We start from the raw sequence: 14,078 nt of genomic DNA, 5'->3' as shown, positions 1-14,078 counted from the left end.
TTTACAAAAACATGTTCAGAAATACAATTATATATATAATATGGGCTGAAAGTGCACACTCCCAGCTGCAATATGAGAGTTTCCACATCCAAATCGGAGAAAGGGTTTAGGAATCATAGCTCTGTAATGCATAGCCTCCTCTTTTTCAAGGGACCAAAAGTAATTGGACAATGGACTCTAAGGGCTGCAATTAACTCAGAAGGCGTCTCCCTCGTTAACCTGTAATCAATTAAGTAGTTAAAAGGTCTGGGGTTGATTCCAGGTGTGTGGTTTTGGATTTGGAAGCTGTTGCTGTGACCAGACAACATGCGGTCAAAGGAACTCTCAATTGAGGTGAAGCAGAACTTCCTGAGGCTGAAAAAAAAGAAAAAATCCATCAGAGAGATAGCAGACATGCTTGGAGTAGCAAAATCAACAGTCGGGTACATTCTGAGAAAAAAGGAATTCACTGGTGAGCTTGGGAACTCAAAAAGGCCTGGGCGTCCACGGAAGACAAGGGTGGTGGATGATCGCCGCATACTTTCTTTGGTGAAGAAGAACCCGTTCACAACATCAACTGAAGTCCAGAACACTCTCAGGGAAGTAGGTGTATCTGTCTCTAAGTCAACAGTAAAGAGAAGACTCCATGAAAGTAAATACAAAGGGTTCACATCTAGATGCAAACCATTCATCAATTCCAAAAATAGACAGGCCAGAGTTAAATTTGCCGAAAAACACCTCAAGAAGCCAGCCCAGTTCTGGAAAAGTATTCTATGGACAGATGAGACAAAGATCAACCTGTACCAGAATGATGGGAAGAAAGAAGTTTGGAGAAGAAAGGGAAAGGCACATGATCCAAGGCACACCACATCCTCTGTAAAACATGGTGGAGGCAACGTGATGGCATGGGCATGCATGGCTTTCAATGGCACTGGGTCACTTGTGTTTATTGATGACATAACAGCAGACAAGAGTAGCCGGATGAATTCTGAAGTGTACCGGGATATACTTTCAGCCCAGATTCAGCCAAATGCTGCAAAGTTGATCGGACGGCGCTTCACAGTACAGATGGACAATGACCCCAAGCATACAGCCAAAGCTACCCAGGAGTTCATGAGTGCAAAAAAGTGGAACATTCTGCAATGGCCAAGTCAATCACCAGATCTTAACCCAATTGAGCATGCATTTCACTTGCTCAAATCCAGACTTCAGACGGAAAGACCCACAAACAAGCAAGACCTGAAGGCTGCGGCTGTAAAGGCCTGGCAAAGCATTAAGAAGGAGGAAACCCAGCGTTTGGTGATCTCCATGGGTTCCAGACTTAAGGCACTGATTGCCTCCAAAGGATTCGCAACAAAATATTGAAAAAAAAATATTTTGTTTGGGTTATGTTTATTTGTCCAATTACTTTTGAGCTCCTAAAATGTGGAGTGTTTGTAAAGAAATGTGTACAATTCCTACATTTTCTATCAGATATTTTTGTTCAACCCTTTAAATTAAACGTTACAATCTGCACTTGAATTCTGTTGTAGAGGCTTCATTTCAAATCCAATGCGGTGGCATGCAGAGCCCAACTCGCGAAAATTGTGTTACTGTCCAAATATTTCTGGCCCTAACTGTAAATTCTTTATATGCATATTCCACCAATGGGCATCATGGATGTAAAAGCTGCTTCAATAGCACAATATCTGCTTTGGGAACCTTATTACTTGGTAAGGTATATGACAAAGCATGACCAATACTTATTTCAACTACCTTTATGTAACTAAATAATGTAACTTAATGTGCCATGTGAATAAAGAAGCTCCAAACTTTGTTTTATCCTCATACAATCAAAGAATGGTAGAGTTGGAAGGGACCACCAGGGTCATCGGGTCCAACCCTCTGCTCAATGCAGGATTCACTAAATCATCCCAGACAAATATTTATCCAGCCTGTTTGAAAACTTTCATTGAAGGAGAACTCACCACCTCCCGTGGTAATCTGTTCCACTCATTCATCACCCTCACTGTCAGAAAGTTTTTCCTAATATCTAATTTGTGTCTCCTGCCTTTCAGTTTCATCCCATTGCTTGCTGAAAGACACTTTTTTTATTACTATCCTTGCACACTTTCAATGAGCTCCTGCTCGGCCTTTGTTTTTGAATATATGTTCCTGCTAACAAGTTGATTTTCTTAAAGTTCCCAGTGGATTATGGGCCTCTCTGCAGCACTCACCACCTGGGACATATACCCAGCCAGCTCTGCCTAGCTATAGCCAGGAAGCAAAAATTTGGATCCCTTTGGTATCTTGCCACTGCTTATTAAACAGAAAATTGCTGGCTCTGACTTTTTGATCCTGGTTCTTTCCTACTTTCTTGATTTGTGAGTGACATATGGTAGTTGATTCAGCTTAAAGATGTTTCAGAGTAAAGGAATCCTGTAAAGAGGATGACAGTAGCATTGATTAATGATGCTGCTATGTTAACCGGATGGATGGTCTCTAAGCTTAGAATTGACTTTGGAGAAATACTGCAGTATTAAAGTGGGAAGAGCGTAAATTATTACTAACATAGGAGGCCTGATAAACTTCACTCATGAATGAGTTATTGAGTGCAGCACTTTTTTTTTATAGGTAACGTAACAGATGGACGGGTAGAATACAGCCAGAAAATATTTATCATATTTGACACCTAAGGTTGAAAGCAGATATTTAAGAGGGATGGGAAGAGCCAATGCGTTTAATAAGTATTAACAACATGCAAAGCTGGAGAGGAATACATAAGAATAATAGCTTGGTTATCATAAGGATTCTATTCTATATGTTTAGTAATAATAGTTTTAATAAAACTTTTAGCAGCACAGAATATTTCAGCTAAGCAAACTACCATGTGTTCTTATGTAAGCATAGGCGTACCGCCCTCCGCCATACACATATGCACGTTCAGTGCATTACCAGCTGGCCGCTCTGCCTGCAGCACCGCAGCAATCACAGGGCAGGCAGTGCGGCTACCCAGAGAAGAACTAGGGAAGACCAGGGAGGAGGAGGAGGAGGAGGAGGAGGGAGGCAGTCACATGGGCCGGCAGGGCACAGTGATGATGTCATCATATGCCTGTACTGCTGCTATCAAGGGAGAACTGGTACGAGCCCCGGGGTATGTGTATATATTTGTTTGTATTTGTGTATATAGTGTGTATGTGTATATATCTGTATATAGTGTGTGTGTATACTATGTATATATAGTGTATGTATAGTGTGTATATCCTGTGTGTATATAGTGTGTGTGATATATATATATATATATATATATATATATATATATATATAGTGTGTATATAGTGTGTGTATACTCTGTATAGTGTGTGTGTGTGTATATATATCTTTCTCATATCTATCTGTCTATCTCTCTCTCATATTTATCTTTCTCTATTTATCTCACTATCTATTTCACTATCTACTATCTATTTCATATATATCCCATATCTATCTATATATCTCTATCTATATCTCATATCTATCTATCTCTCGCTCTCTCTATTTATCTCACTATCTCCTATCTATCTATAGCTCTCTTTATTTATTTTACTATGAGAGATGAGCGAGTGTACTCGCTAAGGCAAATTACTCGAGCGAGTATTGCCATTTTTGAGTACATGCCCGCTCGTCTCAAAAGATTCGGGGGGGGGGGGGGGAGAGATCTCTCCACCCCCCCCTGATTCCCCATGCTCACTCCAGCAACTCACCGCTCACCCCCGCCAAATCTTTTGAGACGAGCGGGCATGTACTCGAAAATGGCAATACTCGCTTGAGTAATTTGCCTTAGCGAGTATGCTCGCTCATCTCTACTCACTATCTCTAATAATTATCTATCAATCTCATATCTATCTCTCTATCGATCTAATATCTATCTCTCTACCGATCTCATATCTATCAACCTATCTATCACTGATATAAGTTATATATCTCCTAGATTTACTGTATATATTTCACTCTTCAAACACAATTAAACACATTCGAAACACATGCAGTTATTAATTGTGTTTGCAGCTTCTTAATAATGTACGCGGTCTTTTTATGTGTTTTTCTTAATTGTGGTTCTAAAGTACAACAAAAACATCAACACACCCTAAGGCCGCGGTCACAAGGGACCAAAATCCTGTGGAAATCTCGTGGGATGACCGCACAGGAATACTGCGAGATTTCTGCGGCAGAAATGCAGCTTCATAGCTCAGGCTGTTCGGCGCGGATTTGAAGTGCCTCCCGCCTGTATTTTGCTATGGCCATCTTTCCACATGGAATATGACAGGCCACCGGAGAAACGGTGCTACAATTGACATGCCACAGCTTTGATTTTCACACAGCATGTCAATTTCAGCATGGTTTGTCCACGACGGAGTGGTGGCAGCGTGTGGACGAGATTTTTGCAAATCTCATCCACTTTGCTGGTTTGTCACGGGATAAAAATGCAGGCGGAAGTTTCGTGCAGAAAGTCTGCTCTGATGTTCAGCTGCAATTCTGCCTCGTGTAAACCCGGCCTAAGGCCCTTCTCACATGTGCGTTCAGAAAACGCAGCTTTAATCATGGCATTTTTACCAGAATTGCAAGCCGCATTTTTGAACACATGGTACAATGTTTGACAGAGCTTTTTAATGCACCCCATCATTGTGATGGGCGAGGAGGTAAAAAACATAAAAATGCAAAACTAGAGCAGACAGCTCTCGAAAATCACAGCATTAGGAACACTGCGTTCGAGTGCAAGTTTGAGTAACCCCATTGAAATCAATGGGAGTGTTGTACCGCGGTTAGTATGGCTCTTGAGACACTGCACTAATAAGGGTAAAAAGCGGTGTGTGTGTGGCATGTGGGGCTACAAACAAATTATCATGTGCAGGAAATGCGTCATGTTTGGAAAGATAACGCTAAGGAGTTAGATCATGTATAGAAATTAGTTTTGCAGCTGTATGCAGAAAAATTTAGGTAAAGGTACGGGGTAGGGGGGGAGGCCGGGAAGGGGGACCCTGAGCTGAACTTTTGCACCTGGGCCCCTGAGCCTTTAGGTACGCCCCTGTGTGTAAGCAAACGTAAACTGATAATACATGGGCTAATCTGAGTACTGATGTACTAACAGACATAGTATTAACCCCCACCTGCATTACCATATTTTTCGGACTATAGGATGCACCCAGGCTTTAGACAACAGAAAATAGGGACAAATATTTAATACAAATGTCACTGACTTGTCCAGAGTAGTGTCAGTTTTTTTTATGCTGTAGGGTAGAAATGGGGTTATTATTTTGTTATAATAATGTTGTGATCTGCAATAATAAAGGGGATGGGGGGCACAACTGAACGCCTGTCTGAATGAGCCCTATGTAGTTCTCCAGCACTGATTAAGTGTCCACATGGATTTTCTCTTTGGATGTCAATCATATGTTTATAGATTGTATAAAGGTGGGTTGATCATGCTCCATTCAATGAAGGTGGCTAGCTGTTTCTTACAGCTGGCACCCGACCGCAGCAACTGCAATCTGTACTCCCACTGATCGTAGCTGTTAACCCTTTAAATACCGCTGTCAATTCTGACAGCAGCATTTAAATGCCCACAATCAGAGTTCAGGGCTCCCAAACATCCCCTTGGGATGAGATCATGGGTGTCATTCAGTTGCTATGGCAACCAGGGGCCTTCTAAAAGCCCCGAACGCTGCCATCGCAGGTTGCCTATCAAGCCGTGCTTGATGGGCAGATTGCTTTAATTAACAATTTATGTTTTAATTTCCTCTATTAAAACATGCGCCTGCTAGACACATTGCGCCCGAACTGGCAGGCTTTGGCATTGCGTGTGATGGAAGGTTAAAGTGAAAGCTCAGCTTACTGCTGGGGTCTAGTAAGGAGGAGCTGTGTTATCATTGCTCTGTGCTTGGCTGGGCATGCAACAGATAGAGAAGAGGAAAATTCAGACTATAAGGTGCAGGGACACTTCAGCAAAATGTATTCTTGCTAAAAAATGCATCTTATATTCCGAAAAATACGGCATCTATAGCTGTGCCTATAATACAGATGATATCATTAACAAGACTGGTTCCAATAAGTCGTAAATCAATGATGACAAAGTGTTAGCCTCCTATTGATTACAAGCAACAACAACAGCCCAGAGCATGCCATCTGGGCAATGAAGCATATTTATCAATGTAGTTACAACGGTTATCTGGCAGACTTGCAATGAAAACATGTGCATTGATGCTCTCCAATATATCTTGCAAAATCTATGGCATTTTTGTATTTGCTGTGACTTAAGAAATTGCCCATGTATAGTCTGGAGGAATAAAGTGTGTACTACAAAGCCAGATTCCTACTGTACACTGATGAAGGGCAAATACCCTGAAATAGCTGTCTGTACATGGAGTCTGGCTTTGCTTTTAATTATCAGTCATTGTTACAAGGCTTGTATGAAGAGTCTAACTTTGGCTTGAAGGAATGCTGCCTTCCAATAGGTGGCACTGTGGAGGTATTATTCCATCTCCCTTATCTACAAAGTAGTTGCACATTGGGGTCCTGCTGGATGGTAGACTATTAATAAATTTGGCCCAATTTAAGAAATGAAAGAAAGAAGACATTAAAATGGTTTCCAGTGGCAAGTGTTTAATTTTTCAATGCCACCATAGGGAAAATGAAACATTACATGGTGTCTATAGAGTATATAGAACATTTATATAACACATTGGCATTCCTAGTCCTCCAGATTTCCAACTTGTTTAACAGATGAGGTCCTGAATAGAGAATCCCCTTTTTAAAGCTATAATATCCCCAAAGGGTATGTAAAAATTGGTTTTCTAAGCCAGACAAATCTGTTGTTTTTCTCTTGACAGTTAGATATGGGCATCCCAGCAATGACAAAATGCTGCAACCAGCTGGACATCTGTTATGACACTTGTGGGGCAAACAAGTACCGCTGTGATGCAAAGTTCCGCTGGTGTCTGCACTCCATCTGCTCTGATTTGAAGAAGAGCCTGGGGTTTGTCTCCAAAGTTGAAGGTAATTTTTAGGTTATCTTTTGTTATTTCCGAGCTGTACATTTTTAATCATATATATACAGTTGTGAATGGGATTTCTTGATTTTCATGCTGCCATTAATGTTTATGGGAATTTCTCTAATGAATTTGTAGTAATTTTTTCTTAATATCTTGTAGAAAGTTGCCGTGGCATTAAGCCAATAATGCTATTATCAAACTTTTAAATCAAGTTGTTAAATTGACCTACAAAAGCAAGAATATTGGTATAGCTGTGCTTCCAGATGCCACTGGTTACATAATATAGATTATCAGTAACAGATCAGTTACGATCCTTCACTTGCGATCCCCAACGATCACCTGATTATCCGTCCCGCTGTCAGTGCAGTGAGGCTGGACGTTGTCATGAGAGTCAGAGCAGGAAGTGTAATAGGCAGTTTCAATTCAATTATAATCATTGAGAGCAAAGCCATTTGTTACACTTCCAGCTCCGACCACCAGTACAGATGCCCAGACCCACTGCAGACAGTGGGCCAGATAATTATAATGAGGTGATCGGTGGATATCCTGAGCAGTGAATCGCCACCGATTTGCTATTGATGACCTATCCCAAGCATTTAGCTGTGACATTAAACTTCAACAACCAAGAGTTGATTTTGCTAAAATGACACAATTGTTAAATACTTTATTCACTGTGTAGTTAAAATCATACTCATATTAAAAGCGCACATAAAAAAACATTGATAGCGATGGTAGAATCGGATAAAATTCACCCAGAAGGGCTATAACCAACCACCAGGGATATTAGATAAAACACAGACCCCATAAACTCAGTTATCAAGCTAAAAACCTTGGTGGAGCAAACCTCAATCTATGCACTATGAATCCCTGAGAAATCCTTGAGATATACATGAATAACTGATATACTGAATGTAGGCAGCGTTGTAAATAAGGTCTATCAGACGCTGCTTAATATATAAGGAAGAACCAAACTAATAATACAGACTAATAATCAGCAAGATACCAGATACAAATGACCCCTTCCCTACCTAAGACCACCAGGAATCTTAGCATTAAAGGGGTTTTGTCATTAGAAAAAAACCCCACAAAACATACCTATTCCTCCCCCGTCAGTCTTCTTACTGCATCTTCTCCTCACTGATCATCTCCTGGCTTCTCCAGTCCCCCCGAGTCACATCACCTCCAGCCAGCAGATCCTCTTCTTCCTGTTTTGGGGCATCCATTAGCTGCATTTCACTTCCTGCAGGTCAGTGAACGCTACCAGTGATGTAGTGTTCACTGCCTAGCAGGGAATGCCGAATCCTCAGCAGCCTGCTTTAGCACACGTGTAATATCTCACTGCTAGTGTTTCATATAGTATATGAAACACTAGCGGTGAGACATTGCGCATGCACAGTTGCGCTAAAGCAGGCTGCCGAGGATTTGCAATTCCCTGCTAGGCAGTGAACACTACATCCCTAGGTACGTAGCGTACACTGACGTCATTCTCGTTCCTGCAAGTCAGTGTACGCTACCTCACTAGTGAGGTAGTGTTCACTGCCTAGCAAGGAATGCTGAATCCTTAGCAGTCTGCTTTAGCGCATGCTCAATGTCTCGCTGCTAGTGTTTCATATACTATATGAAACACTAGCAGTGAGTTATCGCGCATATGTGCTAAAGCAGGCTGCCGAGGATTCGTCATTCCCTGCTAGGCAGTGAACACTACCTCACTCGTAGTGTTCACTGACCTGCAGGAAGTGAAATGCAGCTAATAGACTCTCCAAAACAGGTAAAAGAGGATCCGGCTGGCTGGAGGTGAGGTGACCTGGGGACTGGAGGAGCCAGGGGAAGATTGTTGAGGAGAAGATCTGGTAAGAAGGCTGCCGGGGGAAGAATAGGTCAGTAAAGAATTTCATCATTTTTTTTTTATGACAGAACCTCTTTAACACTTTTAGTACCTCAAACTACCAGGATTGTTGCCATTAACTTCTTCAACCATAAAAACCACCTATGATAAAATGTATCAACCACTAAGCCACCCATGAATACTATTATTAACTGATAAGCCATCTCATACAACTTTCAATATTCAATACTAATTCTATACGAACCATAAAAGATATATCAGCTACTAGGAAACAAAATATATAAACCCCTATACAATTTTTTATGGTTACAATCAAAATATTCAGGTATAAATAACAGTGATGATAAAAAGTTTGCTATTAAGCCATACTGTATATGTTTGCTCTTTTCCTTTGGGCACATGCCCTTGTACTTTTAATTGCATAAGCAATCCCGAATACAAGTGGAAATTAGGTAAACTGTTTGAGGTTGTGTTCACACATAGCTGATTTGGAGCAGATCTGAAGCAGATTCCACCCTTTCAATTGAATTAAAATTGAACAGGTGTAATCTGCTGCAGATCTGCTCCAAAATCCACAGCAAATCAGCGATGAAAAGGGGTTGTCCTGCGAAAGCAAGTGGGTCTATACACTTCTGTATGGCCATATTAATGCACTTTGTAATGTACATTGTCCATTAATTATGAGCCATACAGAAGTTATAAGAAGTTATTCACTTACCTGTTCCGAGGCTAGCGTCCTCGTCTCCATGGTGCCGTCTAATTTTCAGCGTCTAATCGCCAGATTAGACGCGCTTGCGCAGTCCAGGTCTTCTGCTTTTCTCAATGGGGCCGCTCGTGCCAAAGAGCGGCTCCTGGTAGCTCCGCCCCGTCACGTGCCGATTCCAGCCAATCAGGAGGCTGGAATCGGCAATGAACCGCACAGAAGAGCTGCGGTCCACGGAGGGAGAAGATCCCGGCGGCCATCTTCAACCGATAAGTAAGAAGTCACCGTAGCGCGGGGATTCAGGTAAGCGCTGTGCGGATTTTTTTTTAGGTCCCTGCATCGGGTTTGTCTTGCGCCGAACGGGGGGGGGGGGGGCTGTTGGAAAAAAAAAAAACCCGTTTCGGCGCGGGACAACCCCTTTGTTCTGGTAGTGCCTAAGCTTCCTGTACTGGAACCTGTAGACACACAGAATTTTGTCATTTCACTTGTCTTTGCAGGAAGTTTGGAAAACTGCATTAGAAAAATGAACTGTGAATATATAGTTAAATATATTTAGCACGTCAATGTTTTTGTTTTTTTACCTAAATGGCGTTCTTCACTTTACGCACACCATTTTATAGTTTATAGATGGATCTTTTCTACATAAAATTGTGTTCTTGTAACAGCATGTGATCCTAAGGAACATCCAATACATTTGCAAAACGAAAAAAAACCTGTTCAATAAACACTGGGATGTAAAAAGTATATCAACTACTAATATGTATATATGATGTGTGCTTTGTTTCCTTGCAGCCTGTGAGGCAATGGCTGATACAGTATTTAACACTGTCTGGACCTTGGGATGTAAACCTTTCATGAACAGTCAAAGAGCGTCCTGTATCTGCAATGAGGAGGAAAAAGATGAGCTGTAGGAATAATAGACGCTTCAACCAAAAGTTACAGAAGATTGCTGTAGTCATACACAACTTGGTGGACAATGTAAAGACACTACAACTCTATATAGATATTCGCAGAAGAACATTGTACTACTGCAATTGGAAGTAGCTCATCGGCTTATTTGTAGGTTAAGTTGCATCTGGCTATCAGGGTTGCAAGTTGAATATCTGGAAGAGCCAGCTAATTCCAGATGCCAGAGATGGATTTAGGAGTTGCGATTCTGCTTTAATTGCTGGTCATGTCAAAAACACACATTTACTCAGTGTTCTTCAGTGTAAACATTATTTATTGTGACATTCAATGCGCATATCCCACTGAATTATGAAGAGCATTTTCCTATAGATTTTGCACCACTTAGACAACCAGATACAACATTTCCCTTTAGACAGTATCAGCCGCATGATCCTAGTTTTAACAAGGAGTAGAGACCAAAATAGCAATAACATATTACTATGATCACCAATTTTATCTGATATATTGTAGATCAGAGATACCCCTAAAGAGCTGTGTAAAAGGTAATTTCTTGTGTATACTAGCTTAATAGTAGGTGGTGCATAACGTACGGCTCGTAGCCATATGTTGTGCGTGATGCCATTCTACACAGCCCCCAATCACCGTCATACTTGTCCGTGTCGGCTGACATATATTTTCCATGTCAGAGGTAAGAGTATCATCAAGCAGGGACGGGCAAATACCAAAAGTGACCATTTTTGGGACTCCCATATATTGTGAGAATGAGGGTCGTGTGATTCCTGTGTGATACCCCAGAAAGACATAGATGAGGTGGAGAGCTATCCATACATGTGTGGCTATCTTTATTGTAGTAAGGGAATAGTGAAACACTTGGCTGTTGTAGCATCTAACCTAAACTATGATGGAGAGTAACACATGCATGCATTGTCCCTTCCTTTCTAAAGTGCAAATGGGGGAGAAGGGCTATGTATGGTATATTCATTTCATATACCATGGATGTCTCAAGCGTTATACTTGAAATTTCATTTGGCCCCTTGGGATAGATGAATCTGACCACGAACCAAAAAAAGTTGTGCATCCTTGAGTTAAAGGGACTTCAAAGTAAGATATTTCTATATCTTTAGCTTGTGAATGTGCGTTATTACCCCAATAGTTTGCTTTTCTTGCTTCCAACTTAAGGTGCTTTTCATTCGGTGTTCAAGTTATGCAAGCATAAAAATCATCATTGGCTCATTCACATATTGTTCAGCTTAAAGAGCAATTGTTCAGTTGTTCTCCTAAAGCAAATGTGAAAGACTGAAGGATTCTCATTTGAATGAGTCAACGATTTTTCTGCCTGTCTAAACAGGCTCCACAAGAGCAAATGAGCTAGCGGTAACGTTCACTCGTTGAAACGGGAGTCGGCTAGTCTAAAGGGACACTTATTGTTGGCAGGAAGACGAGAACCTTTAAAAAAGTAACATCATGATTGTAAACAACTCTCTTATCTGTTCATATTTACTTATAAGGCGGCACTATGTTCCTTACTGTGTACTCTTACACCAGTGTACAAAAAAAGGTTGATCCAATTTTGGTGCACCCGACTGGCTCTCAATAAAGACAAATTTAACAAAATAGAAGTATTATTTTTATTGTAAATTAAAACCTACACAAGGGGCTCTTCCTACTGTTATATTATATGGTAAGATTGGTCAGTAATGTACTAACCTCAATCTGCTGCGTTATGGGCAGACCACCAGTGAAGGCTGTGCAAAATTATTCCTGGTCAATTGCTGCACCATCTAAGAGTTAGCTGCCTTCACATCTGCGGTGGAGCCTCTGTTCCATCGCAGATCCGGCACAAAATACCAGAAGAAAGAACGTTGTATGCACCAATTGGATTCATGATCAAGTGAAAACAAAAAAATGGCAAAGTTCATGATCGAGGAGCACATTATACTTATCATAACTTTGATTTTTATTGGACAAAAACAATACAATATTTAAAGGGGTTGTCAAGTAAAGATAACTCCTTTTAAGATGGAAGTTGTTGTGTCAATCAACGGTCTTCACACACTCCTAGCAAACATCTGATTTTGCCAAAGTACTTTATTTTGTGCGAATGGTTCTAACAATCTGTCAGACATTTATCTGTTGTGTTATTTCTTTTCATCCAGTAGGCGGTCATAATCTGGATATTAGTAGTTGGATATTAAAAAAGGAGTTTATGGTCACAAAAGTTCGTGGTGGCAGTTTTGTGTCTGTATCTAGCATGTAGCTCTATTAGTAGCCTAATAATCTTAGAAATGCATTGCTTCCAGAATAAGAGACAAACACAAATGGCTGAAACATTGTAATAAACAGTAAGAAGAACCCTACAATGTTCTGAAATTGAATGTTGATAAAGTTTTAAGGTATTAAAAATATAAATAGATTTTTGATGAAAACGCAATGCCGAAGAATAAAATGAAGAATTACCAGCACAAGAAAAAAACGTACAAGTTAAGAAAAAAAGAAAAAAGAATTAAGAATAGAAATTCAAGGGGCCTGATTGGAAGGTGCATTAAAAAGTCACTGTCATTTGATTGAAGTTTAACATGTCACAGAAAATTTTCTATTGGTGAGGGGTTCAATTATTGAGACCGCCCACCAATCGCCAGAATAAAGGGGCCAAACACAGTGTCTCTTCAGTTGCTGTCTGCATTTCTTGTCTTTCAAGGGAATTCTAAAGGCCCATTTAGACACAACGATTATCGCTCAAAATTCACTCAAAAGCCGTTTTTTGAGCGATAATAGTTGTGTCTAACTGCACTGACATCGTGCAGTTTTCGTTAACCAGTTGTTGATCACTGTCTTTTAGCATGCTGAAAGACAACTGAGCCTTATCAGGGATTTACAGCAGGATACAGCTGATACTATTGTTTCAGCTGTATCCCGCTCCCTGAACACTCTGCACAGAGCGCACAGCTGTATATCAGCTAAGTGCTCCATGAACAGCCAGGGTATGAAGAACACAGTGGTCCAGCTGTGTTCTGCATACCCTGCTCTGAGCGCTCGGCTATAAAGCAGCTGGGCGCTCTGAGCAGAGAACAGCTGGATGCAGAAGACAAGCGGCCCCTTCTGTATAGCCGCTCAGAGTGCAAAGTGATCGCTCAACGCTTGAGCGATCACCTTGCGCTGTAAAGGCACACAACGATTATCACTCAAAAGACATCTTTTGAGCGATAATCGTTGTGCCTAAACCAGGCTTAAGGCAGCGGGAAGATGAAGTCTGCTACACTGTCTATCACCAATCTTCAGCAGTCTAAAGGGCACGGTGATTAATCAAGATGTGCAGAGACCATTTAGCAGAATGGCAGTCCTGGTAATGGTGCGAAAGAGTAAAAAATACTTAAATATACAAGATAAAAAAACATGGAGTGGTACAATTAGTGTTAAAGCATTTTATATACAGCACTGAGGTTCCGAAAAGGAAGAAAAACTATTCTTCCATATCTATTATTATGGGGCCTCCAGTGAGCAGTTGGTTTGACAGGTGACTTGTTTCTTCTTCTTTATCTGCTGATCTACGCATTCGGCGACGACAGCCTTGAGCACACCGTGATCGCTCATCTGCGGCTCCACAGACCAGAACTTGACAATGTAAGAAGACCTC

General features: G+C 41.0%; 2 protein-coding genes across 3 annotated transcripts in view; one reads left to right on the top strand and one right to left on the bottom strand.

Moving 5' to 3' along the window:
* The window catches only part of PLA2G12B (phospholipase A2 group XIIB), a 26,043-nt gene extending 13,995 nt beyond the window's left edge, over nucleotides 1-12,048 (top strand). For both annotated transcript variants that reach the window (XM_066600580.1, XM_066600579.1), the window contains exons 3-4: nucleotides 6,825-6,990; nucleotides 10,328-12,048. In XM_066600580.1, the coding sequence (XP_066456677.1) occupies nucleotides 6,825-6,990; nucleotides 10,328-10,446 (285 nt within the window). In that variant the 3' untranslated portion in view covers nucleotides 10,447-12,048. The remainder of the gene's footprint in view (nucleotides 1-6,824; nucleotides 6,991-10,327) is intronic.
* OIT3 (oncoprotein induced transcript 3) overlaps nucleotides 11,376-14,078 on the bottom strand; it is a 31,055-nt gene continuing 28,352 nt past the window's right edge. The window contains exon 9 of the mRNA XM_066600578.1: nucleotides 11,376-14,078. Within this exon, the coding sequence (XP_066456675.1) occupies nucleotides 13,905-14,078 (174 nt within the window). The 3' untranslated portion in view covers nucleotides 11,376-13,904.

Source organism: Eleutherodactylus coqui, chromosome 4 (assembly GCF_035609145.1).
Source record: "Eleutherodactylus coqui strain aEleCoq1 chromosome 4, aEleCoq1.hap1, whole genome shotgun sequence".
NCBI lineage: Eukaryota > Metazoa > Chordata > Amphibia > Anura > Eleutherodactylidae > Eleutherodactylus > Eleutherodactylus coqui.
This window is presented reverse-complemented; position numbering and strand designations above follow the sequence as displayed.